This window comes from Elaeis guineensis, chromosome 1 (assembly GCF_000442705.2).
Source record: "Elaeis guineensis isolate ETL-2024a chromosome 1, EG11, whole genome shotgun sequence".
NCBI lineage: Eukaryota > Viridiplantae > Streptophyta > Magnoliopsida > Arecales > Arecaceae > Elaeis > Elaeis guineensis.
This window is the reverse complement of record NC_025993.2, coordinates 85,159,963-85,180,854: the sequence shown is the minus strand read 5'-3', so window position 1 is coordinate 85,180,854 and position 20,892 is coordinate 85,159,963. Positions and strand designations below refer to the sequence as shown.

At 36.8% G+C, this 20,892-nt stretch overlaps 1 protein-coding gene across 1 annotated transcript; it reads left to right on the top strand.

Annotated features, from left to right (window-relative positions):
- The first annotated feature begins 512 nt into the window (after positions 1-512).
- Positions 513-13,819, top strand: LOC105061372 (squamosa promoter-binding-like protein 1). The gene is made up of 10 exons (XM_010945397.4): positions 513-1,317; positions 3,427-3,608; positions 6,981-7,666; positions 10,741-10,815; positions 10,924-11,031; positions 11,137-11,254; positions 11,356-11,497; positions 11,612-11,762; positions 11,855-12,457; positions 13,179-13,819. The coding sequence occupies exons 1-10, from the start codon at positions 740-742 to the stop codon at positions 13,626-13,628; spliced, it is 3,093 nt and encodes a 1,030-aa protein (XP_010943699.1). The 5' UTR covers positions 513-739; the 3' UTR covers positions 13,629-13,819.
- Positions 13,820-20,892: the final 7,073 nt, after the last annotated feature.

The following is a 20,892-nucleotide window of genomic DNA, read 5'->3' as shown; positions in this document are numbered from 1 at the left end:
ACTGCCGACTTTTCCCGCAGTTTGCTCTGCATTTATTTGTCTTATAGTATTCGTTTTTGGTGGCGCTTCCTAATCTCTCTCTTTCATTTCGCTGCTTACTTCGTGAATCTTGAATTGGATTGCGGAGTTTTCCTCAGATCGGGTGCTGGTACTTCTCGAGGGAACCTTTTCTTCATATTTTTGGCGATTTTTGTTTTGATTTCGAGGTTTTTTTTTTTGGGTGGGGACGGTATTAGGGTCGGGACTTTAGGGTTTTGCCAAGTTTTTGTGTTTTTTACTAGTTTGACTGATGTTGCCGATTTGAGAATTTTGCTTGGTTAGTTTTTTGCTTTAACATCCAAAATTGTGAGACCCAAGTATCTGGAATCGGCTCTTTATGTAGTTAGGGTTCTTATTTTCTTGTTTATTTAGCTTTTTCTTTTTGAAAATTTCTGTAATGAAACTTGAGAAGAGTTATACTAGTGCTTTGGAATCAGCTGTTGTTCATTAAGGTTTCTTTTCTTGAAGGGATAGGCTTTCTTTTTCTGGGGGATAAGATAAGCTTCTTCTTGGTTGATTCTTTTAGCAGTCTCTTTCAAACTATGGATTCGTATCTGGGTTTCTATTGCTTGGATTCATGGGTGTGATGTTTCTGGATTTCTGGGGGCGCAGTGATCCAGGTTGGCTCCTTATGATCCATTAAGTTTACAGAAATTTGAATTTGGATTCGAGACATTCTTATTGAGGGATTTAAGGATTGATGGAGCCTAAAGTTGGAGGCAAAAGACAACAATTTTATGGTGCTGGAACATCCAGTGGACTTGGGAAGAAAGGCCTGGAATGGGATTTGAACGGCTGGAAATGGGATGGTAATCACTGTGTGGCTACTCCTTTGAATTATGTTTCAGAAGACCGCTGGAACAAGCAACTGATGTCTGCTCCAGCTGCCAGAGGGCTTTCCAACGGCTCATCCTTTTGCCCTGAAGAGACTGATTTGGGAATCACTGGGAAAGGGAAAGCAGAACTTGAGAAGCGGAGGAGGGTTACGGTGGCAGCTGATGATGAGCCTTCTGATGGATCTCTTACTCTAAAGCTTGGAGGACATGCCTCTGAATTGGTTGAGGCAGACGTTGCAAACTGGGAAGGGAAGAATGGAAACAGGAGCAAGTTGGCCGGGGGAAATTCTAGCCGCTCCTCTTGCCAGGTGGAGGGTTGTGGTGCTGACCTGAGCAATGCCAAAGACTACCATAGACGACACAAAGTTTGTGAGATGCACTCCAAGACCAGTATGGCAATTGTCGGAAATGTTATGCAGCGTTTCTGCCAGCAATGTAGTAGGTTAGCAGTTATTTGTTTGCCAAAATAATAGTAGCTCAATTTGTTCTGTTTATTTTGTTACGATTTCTAGCGTATATCTTTTATCAAATGAATCATCATTCTCCCCTTCACAATCCAAAGAGATGAACTAAAAATTATGCAGAATGGTAGAGAAATACAAGAAAAACATAGTGCCCAGACAGAATAAAGTTCATGTGTAAAAATACCTGGTACACTGATGTATCCACAGCTACTACATTTGAAAGCTGATTAGTTAGTTTGCAGGTTTATGTAAAAGCAGTCCAGCGTATCATCTGATCACAACTATCAACAAGATTTTAAATCCCATGGGATGGGACTGTTCCGATTTTTTCATGGAATGGGACACGTCGCTATCCCGCCCCATCCCGATATTTGGAATAGAGGATGTCTCAAGACGCTCTGATCGGGATGCTGGGATGCTAGCGGGATGGCTCTGTCCCAACACATGGGATGGTACCCCATCCCGGTGTCCCACGGAACGTCTCGTTGGGATCTGAATCTCTGACTATCAATATATAAAATTCACATGTAAAAATGCCTCTCTTAATTTCTAGAAAGCAGCCAAAGTCCACAAATGAAATAAGTACAGAGCAGTCCATGTATGAAATGAAGCATGTTGTTCTTCGTCTGATGACAATGTATACCAAGCCATAAAGAGCACACTGTGATACTTACTAATTAATCTTTTGGCAGCATTGTATCCCTTGTTAGTGTTGAAGCCGACATCAAACATATTAATTGAGCTTTGTTTTATATAAGGGTGTGTTTTGGAAAAATGGGAGAAGTTGAAGTGGCCTACCACTTCAGTGACTTGGGAGCCTCCCCCTCCAAAGTCGCCAAGGTGGGAACTGAGAAGTCCCAATTCCAGCTTACCTCCAGTTATGTGGTTGCTTCAGGCAACCGAACAGCCAAAGTGTCCACTCCATGAAAACTCCATTTCGGGGAACCCACTTTCGAGCAACCAAAGATGGCCTAAACAACATGCATCTTTACAACATTATAATGCAGATATGCTTAAATTATCATTGCCCACCATCCTTCAACTTCAGGTATTTCTTTGTAATCTCAAATGTTACTAAGCCCATGTAGGTGATGGATTAGAGGTAGTAATTAGTTGAAATCCTCCTTCCATGATGTGTATTCATAGTAGAAGCTGCTTTCTGTTCTTCCCCATGTTAAACTGAACCCCAGAATCACTAACAAGACCTTTGTCAACTGTATTTGTGAATAATTTCTTTACAGGCCTTACGGTATCATGAGACTTAGAGTCATATCTGCCAGATATATCACTTCATGAAATGTTGACCTTTCAAGGAAATTTGAAGGCTTGGTTTAGTTGCTTGGAAAGGGGGAATATAATTTTTGGGGAGAAAAAAAAGTAGAAAAAAAAAGGAAACAAACTCGGAATTTCTCTTGTTGTTGCATGAAGAAAATCACAAAATTCATGGGGGAAAAGAAGCAAAATCAGGATTTTATCGCTTGGTTATGCTGGAGAATTTTATAAAGTCATTTCAGGAAAAAAAAAGATTAGATAGGGAAAACAACTCTGTTGCTTACTTGCACTATTGAATATTGCAAAAAAACATCTCTAGAGAAAGTGGTTTAGATATTTAGGAATTGGCTGAATGACTTTTGTTTTTTATCTTCTCAAGATTGTCACCTTACAGGAGGCATTTTGGACTCTATGATAATTTTTGTTGGCAAGGGACCTCTATGAGAATTTTAGCTGTTTGTGTATATGGACTTTCTAGTTCTTTTTGCTCCTTTTTTTCTTGTGTTGAACACTGGAAATAATGTTTTCACCCATTAAATTCTCCATTCACTTTTGATCTCAAAGCAGAGGGATCAAATTGTCGAGAATATTATGTAAAAAAGGTTCTTTATGACAGCAAACTGGGGTCTGATGAGACATAGGATGCTACATTTATACTTGTGTTATGGCAACCATATTGTTTTCCTCTCAAACTTGTGAGGTTTGCTGCAATAACATTTCATTTGAGAATTATTGATTATCATTTGCTATTGTACTTCTTCATATCATTTAAGTGTTATTTCACCTCTGTTCTTAGTAAAAGATTATATTTCCAGGTTTCACCTTCTTCAAGAATTTGATGAAGGAAAGAGAAGTTGTCGTCGACGTTTGGCTGGCCATAATCTAAGGAGGAGAAAAACCAATCCCGATGCCAACACGGCTGTAGGTTCTTTGAATGACAATCATGCCAGTAGCTTTCTATTGATAAGTCTACTAAGAGTGCTGGCCAATTTACAATGTAATTTCCCTTCCCTTTTCTCCAAGATTATGCATGCACATATACATTTCTTTAAATGATTGTTGGTCATATTTCTTTTTTCTTTTTTTCCTTTTTTTTGTTGAGGGGTGGGGGTTGGGGGCAGGAGCTTCCTGTGTGTATGATGGTGTGATTGTTGGCCATATATCTCTCGAAAAAAATATACTTCTTGTCATTATTCTGTATAGAAACTTTCTATGATATTTTTGAAAACTATCTCATAGGAATGGAGAAAGTTATTGTTGTAGCTTATTGAGAGTGCATTCTTGTACGGTCTTGTAGGAATAGTTCAAGTTGTTCACATAAATGATTGTTGGTCATATATCTGTGGAAAAAATATACTTCTTGTCATTATTCTGTATAGAAATTTGCTATGATATTTTTGAATAATATCTCATAGGAATGGAGCAAGTTATTCTTGTAGCTTACTAAGAGTGCATTCTTGTATGGTCAACTAGTTCCCACACAAAAGCAAAACCCTTGTCCCCTTCTCAGAACACAATGCTTTGTAATCCCTAAATAACTCAGAGCTAAATGAAGCAAAGTGACAAGGAATCCTTTCTCCCCCGAGATGATATGCTTGTTCCATTCCTTCCATGTCGACCAACATAGTGCCATGACTAATTGATCCCAATCTCGAAAATGGATCGAAATCCTTTTTCTTATCCAAAGCAACCAAAAGGAAGGAATTGGGGCTTGCCACCACTTAACGCCCAAGCAAATTTTGAGCGTTTGCTTAAGGCTTATTGTAGAATGACAATTGAGAAATAAATTGTCTACCGACCCCTTAGGCACATCACAAAAAGCACAACTTCCCAGACACGCCACCCTTTCCTAGCAAACAGATCTTGAATATGAAGGTTTTTCACTTTTCCTAGAGAGGGATGACATAAAAACATCTCCTGTCTCTAATACCTTTGTCCTCCTCACAGCTTTGAAAAAGGGCCAAAGAAGACCCCTCAATCAAGAAACCAATAGAAAAAAATTGAACATATAACAACTTAGGAGCCTAAAAATTCTTGTGGGGTTTATCCTCCTGCCCCTTCGAGGCGGAGGCATCCAGTCCAGCAAACCTGGCAGCTAATTCCATTATTTGGTAGCCATCTTCCCCAGTTGATGCTAGACTCAAGGTTTCCTCCTCCCATCCCTTTGAAATTTTACTGAGACTCTGCTTTTAGGGATATTTGGACGAAATTGAGACACGGGATATAGAAGGGGACATCTACTAGCCAACAGTCCTCCAAGCATGCCCAAGCTATGCATTTCCAGGAAAAGATTTCAGAATCTTGTTAATTTCTTCTACACTGAAGATGGTGCCCTGCTATGCTTTCTTGAGCTGGAATAAATCTGCATCCATAGCACACCTCCTGAATCAAAGCATGCCACCCAACATCGGTTTCATTAAAAAACCTCTTGCACCATCCATTTTTTCCTGATGGTAAAGGTGGGACATCCACTAAGCACCAAAGATTCAGGTCCCAACGGGATGTTCTATGGGATATCGAGATGGGATACCATCCTATGTGTCGGGATAGGGCAGTTCTGCTAGCATCTCCACGTCCTGATCGGGATATCTTGGGATATTTTTTATCTCAAGTCTTGAGACGGAGTGGGACGGCGATGCATCCTGTTTCATGAAAAAATCGGGACAGCCCCATCCCGTGGGATTTAAAACCTTGCTAAGCACAACAGGACACCCATAAAAATGCTAACATTGATGAATGAAGCTCATGTGAAGGTAAATCAGGATGTGAATCTCTGTTCTAATCAATGTGAAACTCAAGAGCAGCACCACTTTAACAGAATTTTGATAAAGATCGGTTAATGTTATTCAGCCCACCTTCTTCCTCTGATTTTCTGACCATACATCAGTTGACTAATCAACATAAATTGTTTATCTTCATCCCCTTCCATAGGAACACCTGATGGACTTTAGGTCTTTCTACACACACACACACACACACACTCATTGGACACACATATATAAACACTCATATGTATGTATTTATATATATGTACAGTATACACGTGCATATATGTGTGTGTGTGCTCATGCACGTGCGTGTGCATATATATGTATATATGTGTGTGTTTATATATTTATTATATATGTGCACACATGTGTATGTATATGTGTATGTGTACATCCGTATACATATATTTATACATAAAATGGTTGTCACAAGTGGCTGCCTAGGTACTTGGACAACTGCCTAGATGCTTGGCATTTTCTAGGCCTTCGGATGAGGTTGTCGTTAAAGCACTTTGGCACCTTGTGATGTAGGGGTTGCTTTTGCCTGGTGTTCACACCTGGTTTGTTGGTTTATGAAAAGAACTAAAACTTTTAAACTTATTCTGTCTTTATGTAGAAATGGATTTACTTGAAGAGAGAAGCATGTTGATTCCATTTATAATGTTCAGTTAGATACCAATCGATGCTTGAACCATTTTTTTTTAATATTTGAGTACAGACTGGACTAGGTCCAATCAATAATTAGATGCTGCAACATGTTATCAAAATGGTTTTTGACATACCTTAGAAACATATATGGTAACAACTGTACTATGCATCAATATGATGTTCTTTTATGTGATTTTTTCTAAACTATATTTTTCTCTATACAAAAGTCATACAAACAAACAATTTTATTAAATTTTTTGTATTTTTTTACTCAAGAACCTGCCTGGCCACATAGGCATTCTACCTATACCTTAAAAAGGGGCAACACCTAGGACTGCAACAATGGCAAATTTACCAAGCTTGATCCTTTATAGATCAATTGTTTTCCCACCAATCCATCTTTGACAAGACATCTAATATACTCCTTCATAATCCCATTCTTTTTGGTTGAACACACATCAACCTCAAGACTAACCATTAGATTCAACAAGATATTTCAAAAGTTCCTCTGAATTTTCTTTTAGTAACAAACTGCAAATGAATCTTCTGTTATTCTGCTGAAAGTTTCTTCCTTTGCAAGGTTCACTATTCCTACACAACTGGTCCTCCATCACCTGAATATTGGATGAAAATTAAATGTTATAACGGGCAGAATGTCATGCAAGATTCTATAAAGATTTCTTAGAAGGAAGAAAACTGTTTTAAAAGATATTTTACCTTGGCCCCCATCCTTTCCTCTTTGGACTGTTTTTCTGAGTGATCAACACTTAGAACCTAATTAATTGGCTGCTCAAGTGGTTTTCTTTATTCATCTTGTATATTGATTGTTGATGTTTATTTCTCGTCTGGAAATCAAGACAGTTTTTAATGGGCATGGTAACTTTTTCATCAACAAGAACTTTGGTTAATCAGTAAATGATTATTTGCTGGATCTGTTTTTAATGTTATTGCAGCTGATAGCTCTGGCCAATCAAAAGATCAGGACCTTCTGACTCATCTTTTGAGGAACCTTGCAAATCTTGCTGGTTCATCTGATGCAAGAAATCTTCCTGGACTCCCGCAGGCATCTCAAGATCTGCACAAATTTGGAATTTCTGCTGGGACATCATCAGAAGCAGGCAATGTTTTACATGGCAATGGTCTTGTTGTTCAAGAATCCTCCAGGCCCTTGTCTTTACCTTCTAAAGTAGCTTGTACCACTGGGTTTCCAGTTCCTTCTATGAGACCTCTTGATCATTCAGCTTCTGCTGTGGCTTCAGTGGAGATACATTTAGAAAAGAATATTGCTGAAGCTTCTCTTGGTGAGACTGCACTGACAATTCCTGCTCCATGTTCTGCAACCTTGGTGCCTGTAGAAGATGTCCTGTCTGTGAAAGCACAGGATCTATGCTCATCGCAGAGTATTCTGCATGCAGAATCTATATTGGAGAGAGATAGGATAAAGGACTTTGATTTAAACGTGTATAGTGATGAACAAGATGGTGAAGAAGCATGTGATCTCCCAATTGCCCTTGCAACTCAGGCTACAGGTTCCCCTAATTGCCCTTCTTGGATGCCGCAGCAATCAAGTCCAAATCAGACAAGTCATAATTCGGATTCATCATCAGTACAATCACTGAGTTCTAATAGAGATATTCAGGTAAATGACTTTGTTTAACTCATCCGCATAGATATTGGATCGTCTTGCTTACATGATTGATAACCTCAACAGTAAAGAAAAAAACAAGAAAACCAACCTGCTGTTTGGGATTTTTTAAGTTTCGTAGCAATTATTCTATAAAATCTTGTTCAACTTAATTGAAAGGTTTGTTCTTTTAGCAACGATTGTTCTTCTGTCAGCTATCATTTGCACATAGTTTTTTCAAAACCTTTCAAGTTTCTTAAAACTTGTCTGTAAAATCTTTTTCAACTTAGTTGAAAGGTTTGTTCTTTTAGTAATGATTGTTCTTCTGTCAAATACCATTTGTATATAAATTTTTCAGAACCTGAAAGATGATGCTTTTGGATGCAGCTCCACCTTCATGATTACATGTAAGACTTGAGTGACTGTTGAAATAAGGAATCTGCATGAGTGACTGTTGAAATAAGAAATCTGCATTTCTAGCTACAATATTATGCAAAAGAACCTTGGTACCCTTAAGAAGGATGGAGGCCCTCATTTCAGTTTTTTATTTTATTTATTTTATAGTAAAATCTTAATGGAGGAAATGGATGCAGATTGCAGTGTATCATAGTGCTTAGGATGTCACAGTTAGGAGGGTGCTGCTATATGACTGATGGAGACCTAAGATTGTGTTATGATGCATCACAAGATTGCAAATTTTTCTTTGACTTAATTTTAGTTGTCAATTTTCTTATTTTCCTTCTAGTTACTTTTAATGTTAGTGTGGTATTTAAAAACCATTGGTCAAGATTAAAGGATCTCAACTTCTATTTGATAACTTGGTAGGCTAATTATTGTAGTGGTATGGTTCATGATAGTGTTCTCTCTATAATAGCCATGCTTTACTTGGGGTAGCTTCAGGATTTCGAAAGATTGAGTTAGGATTTTCTATTCATAGTGTCTTAAGCAAGGTTCGCCGTCTCGGTATTAGATTTTGTACAGGTGAAATCCTATTATAGTGTCGGTACATGGTATGGTATGGCTATGTCGGTATGGGGTGGTTCGGTGTACTAGTACGGTACGGTACGCCCATACTGCCCGGTATGGAGTAGTACGGCGAATGCTGACTCTTAAGTGTTGTACAAATGTTATGCTTTGTTAAATGAGAAGAATTTTGAAGAAAGTAATGGTTGCTGAAGTTGCTACCCAGCATGAGGCATGTGGTTTGATACCAGCCCGTGTGTGATTCCTAGGTCCCCGAAGTGAGTCAGGTTCTGTTCTCACCTATTCATTGAATCTTTTTTGTGTTTTTCTATCCTCTTCTTTTCTTTGTTTACCACATTGCTTTTTTCTTTTTGTTTTTCTTGTTGAGTATGTATCACATCTCAATTCCATTTCTGTTGATCCTTGACTAGAAAATTTCTTGGTGGTTCACTTAACATGAAAAAATGAAATCTGTTCCTGAATGAACAGCTACCCATTGATCTATTCCTAAGAGCCTACGGATCCTCTTCATTCCCTAATTGAGTCCCCTAATTTAATATTCTTTAGATCCATTCAGATAACATGAAAAAACCAACTCTGGTTCCTCAATGAAGAGTTACCCATTAAAAGTCTATTCCTAAGAGCCTACAAATCCTATTTGTTCCCTAATTGAGCCCTAGTTTAATGTTCTAGATCCATCTCTGCATCCATTGTCAATTTTGCATTGAGAAATTCCTACTCTCCTAGTTCAATTTTAATCTAAACTCAGGTCTGAATTGAAGTTTAAAGCAAATCTTCATAGCCTAATCCCTAATAGGTCTTCTTCCATAGACTGTCCTACATCAATTTGGTATCAGATCTATTGGCACTTGACTAGAAAATTTCTTGGTGGTTCACTTAACATGAAAAAATGAAATCTGTTCCTGAATGAACAGCTACCCATTGATCTATTCCTAAGAGCCTACGGATCCTCTTCATTCCCTAATTGAGTCCCCTAATTTAATATTCTTTAGATCCATTCAGATAACATGAAAAAACCAACTCTGGTTCCTCAATGAAGAGTTACCCATTAAAAGTCTATTCCTAAGAGCCTACAAATCCTATTTGTTCCCTAATTGAGCCCTAGTTTAATGTTCTAGATCCATCTCTGCATCCATTGTCAATTTTGCATTGAGAAATTCCTACTCTCCTAGTTCAATTTTAATCTAAACTCAGGTCTGAATTGAAGTTTAAAGCAAATCTTCATAGCCTAATCCCTAATAGGTCTTCTTCCATAGACTGTCCTACATCAATTTGGTATCAGATCTATTGGCACATCACCATGTTCTTTTGTAATGGCCTGATCCGATGCTTGCAGCATCGATGACTCTCAAAAATGCCCTTATGAGTATGTCCTTGATGAAGATATCACTGGAGATCTTGAACCTCATGAGTTTCTAGATTAGATCACAGATGTAGAAGATTATTTTGACTGGGAGTATATGCTTGGTTAGATACGAGTACGCTTTACAAAAGCAAAACTAAAAGGCTGAGCTTACAGATAGTGGAGAGGCATAGAAGATCAGAAAATTCTTTGAGGCTGAGCTCCTAATGTCCATTAGGAAGAGATGAACAGGTTGCTTAAGGAGAGGTATCTGCTGTCCTATTATAGAAAGAAAGCTCCAAGGATTGCAGAACCGGCTTAAATTATCCGGTTTGGGGCGTACTGAACCATACTGGCGGCGGACCGGGATGGTTCCAGCATTCGAAACAAGAAACCAGCGAAGAAGGGTGAGAAGGAAAGAGTGGAAGAAAGACAGAGAGAGAGAGAGAGAGAGAGGAATTTGCGCTCCATCTCCATCCACTTATGCCATAAATTATTCATTATATTCCTTCTCATTCATCATGATGCTTTTAATAATGACATTGAAGTATGGATATGTAACACTCTACCTTTTATTTTCTTACCTACTAATTGCAAAACTAGACCTAGTTTTGAAATCAAGATGCCCCCCTTATCTCTACAAATGTCTTCATGTAATGGATTGGTTCTTTATTTGCTCTAGCACCATTTCTTTTTCTCTATAACTTCCATTAGTGTAGCGCCTCTTTTAATGATTGTAGTATTTTGATGTTGACTTTTGCAGAGTCGAACAGATAGAATTGTGTTTAAACTCTTTGGCAAAAATCCAAATGATGTTCCTCTTGTCTTACAAACACAGGTAAATTTGAAGCTGTATCCTTATAGGGCATGCTCTAGACTTTAAAAATACAGTTTGTGTAATAGTTCTTGATGGAATAATAGATTTGTAATCTATTCAAATTTCCAGATTTTCAACTGGTTATCACATAGTCCTACTGATATGGAGAGTTATATTAGACCTGGTTGTATCATTCTAACAGTTTATCTTCGCCTAGCTGAGTCTCTGTGGGAGGAGGTATATTTTTACATTCCAAAAAACCTATATCATGGATGTTTGAACTCTTTGATTCTTTTTTTTTTTTTTGAGCATTTTGCCTATTCTTGTTTTCATCATGTACAGCTTTCCCATGATCTGAATTCCAGCCTGAACAGGCTTTTATGTATTTCCCATGATGACTTTTGGAGAACAGGATGGGTATATGCTAGGGTACCACATCGTATGGCCTTTATATACAACGGTCTGTAGATCGTCGCTTCTCTCTATGTTGCTTTGTTTCACATTAGATTTTTATAAGATGTGCAAGCAAAATCTGATAATGTCTTTTTGTTGCTACTGCAGGTCAGGTTGTGCTAGACACACCCTTGCCTCTTCGAAGTCCTAATCCTTGTAACATCTTGTGCATCACACCTATTGCTGCTGCTGTTTCTGCAAAGGTTAACTTCACAGTGAAATGCTTTAATCTAGCGCTTTCTGCTTCGAGGTATTTATCATCCCTTTGTATTTCCTGAGCCTTGATTCTCTGTTCTACCCTTTTAAACTAGGCTGGCTTACTGAAAAATTATGTATATTTGTATCTGCTTTACTTCTTTTTCAGGTTACTTTGTGCGTTTGAGGGTGAGTATTTGGTCCAAGAAGCAACACAAAATTTTCTGGGGGGTTCTAATACTGGCAAGGAGCATGAAGGGTGCCAGAGCTTCAGCTTCCATTGCTCCCTTCCTAGAGCAATGGGGAGAGGATTTATTGAGGTGCTGCGATATTACCACATCCAATTTGCAAGATTCTTTTCTCCCATCCATCATCTATTTTCTTGTTTCTTGAATCCCTCCTTCTGGTTCAGGTTGAAGATGATGGTCTTAGCAGTGCCTCCTTTCCCTTCATAGTTGCAGAAGAGGATATGTGCTCTGAAATCTGTATGCTAGAGAGTGCAATCAATGTGTCCTCATGTGGTGACCTCTTGGATGATAGAATGGATGCAATAAATGCCAGGAATCAGGCAATGGACTTTTTACAGGAAATGGGGTGGCTTCTCCGAAGGAGTCACTTAAGGTCTAAATCTGAACAGTATTCTTGCTCAAATGTCTTTTCCATGACACGTTTCAGGTGGCTCATGTCATTTGCCCTGAATCGTGAGTGGTGTGCTGTTGTCAAGAAACTTCTAGATATATTATTTCAAGGAAACATAGATTTAGGTGGGCAGTCTCCTGTTCAGTTTGCCTTGTCAGAAGATCTCCTTCACAGGGCTGTTAGGAGAAAGTCAAAGCCAATGGTGGAACTCCTACTAAGATACAAACTAAATACAGCTACAGAGAAGACGGGTCCTGATAGCTTCTTGTTTGGACCTGCCATGCTTGGACCCTCAAATATAACGCCTCTTCACATAGCAGCTACCATTAGTGGAGCTGAGAGACTATTAGATGCATTGACTGATGATCCTGGACAGGTAATATCCTTTCTGCAGTTGGCATCATTATCTTATGTTCACTATTAAATAAACACAATGATACATGCTTGATTAGTTAGTGTAATTCTTAACATTCTGATAAACAATTGATATGCCTTCATGATTTGGCGCACAAATTTGGACATACATCAGTCAACATCATCTTTTAGCATTCATATGAAAAGGCAGCCCCAATAAAGAAACCATATCACATCTTTTAAGCTTCAGCTTTATGTTTCATACTTTGCCACTACCTCCTATCAAATACAAAGTCTGCAAAAGAGGAAGGGTTCTTAAATCCTTTTTTCTTTAACTTCCATTCAAAATTTGTATATGTTCTTGCTCATTTCTGATTTCTTATATTCCAATCCGTCTCATGCTGTGGCACTCTGGAGTCTGAATTGTTATTTTTGCCATCATTTCTAGTTGTTTCGTCCCACATTATCATCCATTGGTGCTCCCACATGGATCTCTTTTATTTCCTTGTTTTACTCTGCGCATCCACTTTGAAACCACTCCTCTCCTAAAACTCTTAATTCTGTTCTATTCACTGATTTAGAGTCTGCTCTTATGAATTCCATGCTAAGTGCTAGCGTCCTTCCAATCCATGGCTTGATTCATTGTTTTTTTTTTTTTTTTTTACCTTTTTTGCATTATACTCGGTAATAGCTCCTTTATCAATCTGTGACTGATGTTTTTAACTCTTTTGGGTGTTTGTCAGTTGGGAATCAGAGCATGGAGTAGTGTTCATGACAGCACTGGTTTCACTCCTGAAGACTATGCCCGTTCCAGAGGCCACATATCCTACATACAATTGGTTCGAAAGAAAATTAGTGATAAACCAGACAAAGGTCATGTGGTCCTTCACATCAATGGCAATGATGATGCCACTTACAAGCAAGCAGGACCATGTTCTGGTAAACCAAGCGGCTTTCAGATTGATAAGAGCAAAATCAAACCAGCGCCACCTCCATATTGCAAGCGCTGCAATCAGCAGCTGGCTTACAGTAGATCCATGAGCAGCTCATTGTTGTACAGACCTGCAATGCTTGCAATGGTGGGCATTGCTGCGGTCTGTGTCTGTGTGGCTTTGCTGTTCAAAGGCCCACCAGAGGTTCTGCTTGTCTACCCTCCGTTCAGGTGGGAACTGCTGGACTATGGTTATATCTGAGTCTGAAGCATTGTGCATCTAAAAGAAATTGCTGCAATTCTAATGATGGATCAGGTTCGTGGTGCAGCATTTACGGTGTATATGACTGTGTTTTTCCTACAGGAAACATAACTAATTCTGTGTAATATATTCTGTTGTTTATTACGGACAATCTTATTCTTTTCAAGGGATCAGAACCATTTGTTTCTCAATCTCAGATTTTTTTTTTTGTTATTTATATTTTTATTGGAAAGGTTTTCTGTTATTCGCGGTGGTGATCTCTTGCTCGCATGGGTTGCATTTGGTGAAGGCCATTCAAGCATCACAGGTTAATGGAGGGGTTACCATTATTCAGGGATTAAAACTGTGATGATGCTAGATAGGTGGGAACTAGGATCCAAATACTTCAGCCCCTTGTTTCCTGTCCCTAGCCATCAACAAATCCAGTCACACTTTTTCCTATCATCAGAGCCTCCTCTATGACCTTTGTATAGTTTCGCAGAGCTGCAATTTTGAGGAGAGTGTTGGCAGATTATGCCTATCGATTAAATTAAACAATTAGGCAAGGAAATTATACATCGGTGAGGAGAATTATTCATAGTTTTAGGCCTAAAACTTTGAAAACAGTTTTTTCCGGGGAGGCCTCCAAAGAAGAAAATGTTTAATGGGAAGGGAAGTTAATCAAGGAAATTCAGAAGTCAGCGTGATGTTTTTAATGTCGAAAGTTTTTGGTTATCCCAAAAAATAAAAATTGAATGATCGAGATTAAATAGGCGAAGCTGGAATGAAGTTTTCTGTGAAAAGCTGAACTTCAGAAGGAAGCCTGAGGTAGAATTTAGATAGCGAGTAGCTGGGTGTAAAGAAAACGCAAATAGAGGTGGAGTTTGGAGCGTCAGGTTTAGGGGAGGGAACAACTAGAGCTTGCAACGGGCTCGGATGGAAGAGAATTGACAAGGAAAAAGGCCTCATGGAAGACTAATACCAACCGAGATGAGATAACATGAACTGATATAAGATGCTGCATATTAGATAGTCTTCCAATATGAAACGAAGTACTTGAATGTTATTCAATTTGTTTATCCCTGTGCAAATGAGTATGCCCTGTTGGTGTACATTCCAGCATAGTTTTCTCGGTAGAAGAAGACAATGTGCTCGGTTTCCGCAATAAGTATGATTCATTGTATCGGTACTGAATCAAGACTCGATACAGGGAAGTGTTGAGTCTCGATATACCGATGCTATCCTAACATGGTACCATTATGAGGACCGGCCCGAGATGGCCAACCCCTGAGTAAGATTGTAGCGGAAATGGATCCAAAATTGTTGAACACATCTTGCTCATCATTTCTTTAGAATCGATAAGAATAATGACTTCCAGAAGTACCGAGAAAATTAATTACTACTAAAATATAAATATCTTATTTATTAATGTAATGTGAGACAATGTTTTCCTATACCATTCTTTACTCTCAGAACCATAAAGATTCTTCTGAGTTGCTAATACCACATGCCAAAGGCAATGTTAAGTTGCAGAAATGTCATATGTAGTCCTACTTGATGCTATCATATTGCTAGTAGAAAACAAAATAATTTCCTATTCCTTTGACCATTCTTGCCTTCCCATGTATTGCATCTTCTAAAACTCCTTCCAATATGTTGCCTGTTGGCTGTCTAAATACCAAGCCGATAGTTTCTGTACAATCTTACCTGTCAGCATCATCTGTGATCTATAGACTACTGTTAGCAGAGCTGATCAGCTGCCCATTCCTGTACATTGGGATACTTAAAAATTATTTTCTGATTCTTACACGAAAATAAAGAGTGCTGCTACGTTAACCCAATAACCCCTGTGGAAAGTGTGAGAATCTATGGGGACGTGCATTCAATCACATATCGATTATTCGTTAGGAAGATTTTATGTACTTATACAAGGCCAAAGAACCTATAATACCTTCCAACTAATCTTTTTAAGAAAGATCTTAAGTTACTATAAATGGTATCAGAGCTGATCCAGCCTTAACTATATATGAACTATAGGATGCTACAATACAGATTTATTAGGATTGATCGTGGGCCGATCATGGTGTTTATGAATGGATACATGGATTTGGACTTTTAAATTGATGAAGATGTCAGACCTTAAATAGAGAGAGTATGTGAGGACCCATGCAGGCATATATTTAGTGTCACATCGGTTATTTGTTGGAAAGATTTTAGGTACCCATATAGTATTAAGGAATCCAAATAACACCTTTCGGCTAGTCATTTTAGATGAGGTTCAGGGTTATTATAGAAAGTACGCAAATCTTTTTAGTGTGACAACAAGGATTTGGCTGTAAACTTGGGGGCAAAATGTCGACTTTGACCTTGATGGTTCGTAAAAGACCATGAGTAGCAGCTGTTTCAGGGAGGTTTTGGAGGAGATGAAGCATTTCCAAAAATAAATTTGGTCACACCAGAGGAAAGAGCAGACGCCAAGGTCAGCATCAACTAAGTTGTGCTATTAACGAATTTTTATATATCAAGATTTTGGATCTAACATGGTTTAGTTTTAGACTTTTAGGTGCAAAATTTTCATTCAGGCCTAACCCATGATTTTTCTGTTTTTTCTACTCCAGCCACATAACAGCATTTCTCCGATTCTTACATACTTGAACTAAATGTATTAAGTATCATCCATCTGGCAAACCCACATACCTGTGGTTAATCACAGTAATGCAATGAAGCAGGGCATGATAGTTGAGCAAGTGCTGCTACTTGAAACTGTGAAACACTGCATCTTCTCCATTTTCTTCTAATTCCCTTGCTTGCTTAGTTCAGTTGCAACAACCTCTTGATTATTTTAATTTTTGCACCTTCATACTATTGTACTTGTTCATCTTTTTTGGTGAGCTTACCATATTCTGCAACTTATTGATTTAGCTTTACAATTTCTAACTTCCTCCTGTTTCGCAGGCTTCCCTGGAGATGACTCTTGTCTTTGTGATAAGGAGAAGCAAAGCCACCTAATTTTATTATGAAGAAATTATGTACAAGAAAGGATAAAGAATATACAAGTACAAGAAGATCGGACAGAAGAGAGAACATAGCTGTAGATGTAATAGAAATCCAAGCAAAAATGAGATGGAGTTGGAATCACCTACCGAACTTCCTAACCAGAGGTCAAAGCCACCGAATTTTTCTCAACATTGTTCAATTCAGGAGGACCAGAATACACATCTTCAGCACCAGTGGAAGAAAGTTTCAAGTAGGCATCCTTGATTTTGGACCAAATTTTGGTGAAGCCAGTTTGATCTTTCTGACGACGTATGATAGACCAGTCATTAAGTAGTTGAATCACTTTGAAAGCAATAGATTCCATTGAGAAATTTGATTTGAGAAAGATTCTGGAGTTCCTTTCCTTCCAGCAGGACCAATAGAGAGCTGCAATTACACATAAACAAAGCACAATGCTGGTCCTCTGCGAAGACCCACTTCCTCCAATCAGCATGGAGATTCAACATAATGAGGAACATTCAGCTTTGAACACATAGCTTCCCAAATGGTTGAGCTAAAAGGGAAAGAAATCAGTGAGTGATTAATCATTTCTGATTGGTAGTTGCATAAGATACAGCCACCCAAATGCATTCCCAACCTTTTTTTTTTTCCCAAACACGGTCTCGAGTTAAGTTTGTTTAAGAGGGCAAGCCATAGAAAGCATTTGACCATGAATGAAGCATTTATTTTCCAGATTGATTAGGCTAGATTCCATTTACCACCTCTGGTCATAAGAAAATAATAAAAGAGAAAGTAGAAAAAGAGCCGGACATATCCAATTTCCATATTGGCTAGTTAGATAAATTGTTCAGGAATTTAATTCCTGATCCTCCTTGTGACACCACTCTAACAAAAAATTTTTATTAATTAAAATTTAATTTTTTGATCTCTCCTTTTAGACCTACCATGATAGAATATCTTTTTGACGTTATTTTACTTTAAAAAATACCGAATATACCCTTTAGCTAGATCTAATTATTTTTAGAGATAGAGGAAGAGGGAGATGGAGACAGAGGGGAATGAGATGCTGGAGATCGTGTCGGTAGAGCACTTCTTGGTGGAGACATCGTCGGAGGCCACGAACGACGATGACGGATTATCGAGGTTGGTGGCGGAGGAGGATAGGGAGCACGCGATCGTAGTAGCAGTGGCAATGGCCGTGGTAAGAGGTGCTAGGTTTTTAGAGGCTAGGAGGGAGAGGTGGGAGGGGAAGAGGGATTTGTCAAGAGAGTAGTAGTCATCGAGAAGCTGGTGGTCAAAAGAGAGGCGGGGGGGGGGGGAGGGAGCCGCCATACAGAGTGGTGGTGCACCACGAGTTGGTGGTAGAGGAGAGTGACGGCGGAGAAGTGGTCGAGAGGGAGAGGAGGAGGTCGGCGACGATCGAGTGTTGGGTGGCAGAGAAGCAGCCATACCAGAGGAGGTTGATGATGAGATTACCAGTGAGGAGGGGACTTTTGTGGTACTTAAGGACTAGGGGTTGTTGTTGGACCTGGATAAGCTTTTTGGGGGTGGCTGTGGAGGGGTGGAACAAGAGGAGGAGAGAGAGGGTGAGGGTGGCGAGAGGTAGAGAGAGAGAGCAGGGAAAGTGGCCAAAGCTTTGGTTTAAAGCTTTAAAAGCTTATAATTCAAGCTATGGAAGTTTAGAAGTGATGACTATGAGCAAGGAGAAGAGCCGAGCGGAGAGATATATATAGATGTTTGGAGGGAAATTGGGTGTTTGAGAATAGTTGTGGGTGGTGGGGTAGGAAGGAAGAAAAGAGAGTATGGGAGTGATGGAGATGTGGTGGGACAAGTGGGCTTTTTTTGACTTGTGGTGTGTTGGTTTGGATGGGAGACCAGGTCAATAATATCTCATCACATCAGTTAAGATTTTCACCAAGTAAAATAATAATAATAAAAAAAATTAATTTTTGATCCTCCTTTTAACACCACTTTAACAAAAAATCCCTGCTAATTAAGCCTCAAATGTATCCAGATTGCAGAGGGTCAGGTTTGGTCTTTCAACAGAGGTTATTGGAGCTTGGAACCACCATTAGGACATAGGTGGCTGTTGGCTTGCTTATTATACTACTTTGAGTATCCATATCATTATTTGATGCATGCCATATCATATGTATGTATATATAGTGGGCCCATCTTCTGGTTGTAAAGACCAACAATATATATATATATATATATATATAAGTAAAAAAAAGATATTCATCATGAATTTGGTATGAAGTTGTTACATCATCAAGCTTGGCATGGAAAAAAAGTTGCTATCAAAGAGCTCTATAGTTAGAGATCAATATCTTATGCATAGATATGATGGTATTGCGATGTAGTTGACGTATCATGGTATGCAATTAATTTACTACTACATAGTTAAATTAATATAGTACATAGTTAATTTATCATTATATAAAGCTAAATAAATATGATATATAGTTAATTTATAATTGTATACAGTTGTATATATATGGTACATAATTAAATTATTACTACACAATTAAATTAACATGATATATAGTTAACTAAACATGATACACATTTAAATAAATATAGTATATAGTTAAATAAATATGATACACAGTTAATTTGTTATTGTGTACAGTTATATATATATAGTATATAGTTAATTTACCATTATATATAGTTAAATTAATATAGTATATAGTTAATTTGCCACTATGTACAATTAAATTAATATAGTATACATTAAATTAATACTATACATAGTTAAATATGATATATAGTTAATTTATTATTATACACAGTTATATATATATATATATAGTACATAGTTAAATTACTACTATATATAGTTATGTATACAGTTAATTTACCACTGTATACAGTTAAATAAATATGATACACAGTTATATTGCTATTATATATAGTTATATATACATAGTACATAGTTAAATTAATATGATACATAGTTAATTAGTCACTGCACATAGTTAAATTAATATGATATATAATTAATTTGTCACTATACATAGTTTAATTAGTATGGTACATAGTTAACAAAATATGGTACATAGTTAATTTACTATTGTACACAGTTAAATAAATACTGTATGTAGTTAAATTAATATTGTATATAGTTAATTTATCACTACATAGTTAAATTAGTATGATACATAATTAACAAAATATAGTACATAATTAATTTATTATTTTATATAGTTAAATAGATATAGTATACAGTTAAATTAGCACTACACATAGTTAAATTAATATGATATATAATTAATTTGTCATTACACATGGTTCAATTAGTATGGTATATGGTTAATAAAATATGGTACATAATTAATTTACTATTGTATACAGTTAAATAAATACTGTATGTAGTTAAATTAATATTGTATATAGTTAATTTATCACTACATATAGTTAAATTAGTATGATACGTAATTAATAAAATATAATACATAATTAATTTATTATTTTATATAGTTAAATAGATATAGTACACAGTTAAATTAGCACTACACATAGTTAAATTAATATGATACATAGTTAAATTAATACTGTACATAGTTAAATAAATATGGTACATAACTAATTTACTATTGTATATAATTATATATATATGGTAGATAGTTAAATTAATATGATACATAATTAATTTACTACTATATATAATTAAATTGATATGGTACATAATTAAATTATCACTATACATAGTTATATATATATAGTATACAGTTAATTTGTCACTGTATATAGTTGAATTGTTACTATACATAGTTAAATTAACATGATACATAGTTAAATTATCACTGCATACAGTTAAATTAATATGATATATAGTTAATTTATCACTATACATAGTTAAATTAATATGATACATAGCTAACTAAACATGACATATAGTTAATTTACTATTATACATAGTTAAATAAGCATATGGTACATAGTTAAATTGCCACTACATATAGTTAAATTAATATGATACATAGCTAAATTAATACTACATATAGTTAAATAAATATAGTACGCAACTAATTTGCTATTATACATAATTAATATATATGTTATATAGTTAAATTAATATAGTACATAGTTAATTTGCCACTACATACAGTTAAATTAATATGGTACATAGATAAATTATTTTTGCACATAGTTATATATACATGGTATACTATTAATTTATCAATGTACAGTTAAATTATCACTGCACGTAGTTAAATTAACATAATATATAATTAATTTATCATTATATATAATTATATATATATATATGATATATAGTTAA

Coding starts and splice junctions, on each gene's coding strand:
- LOC105061372 (XM_010945397.4), top strand. CDS start 740: ATGGAGCCTAAAGTTGGAGGCAAAAGACAACAATTTTATGGTGCTGGA. Junction 1,318..3,426: donor TTCTGCCAGCAATGTAGTAG/GTTAGCAGTTAT, acceptor TTATATTTCCAG/GTTTCACCTTCTTCAAGAAT. Junction 7,667..10,740: donor GTTCTAATAGAGATATTCAG/GTAAATGACTTT, acceptor TGACTTTTGCAG/AGTCGAACAGATAGAATTGT.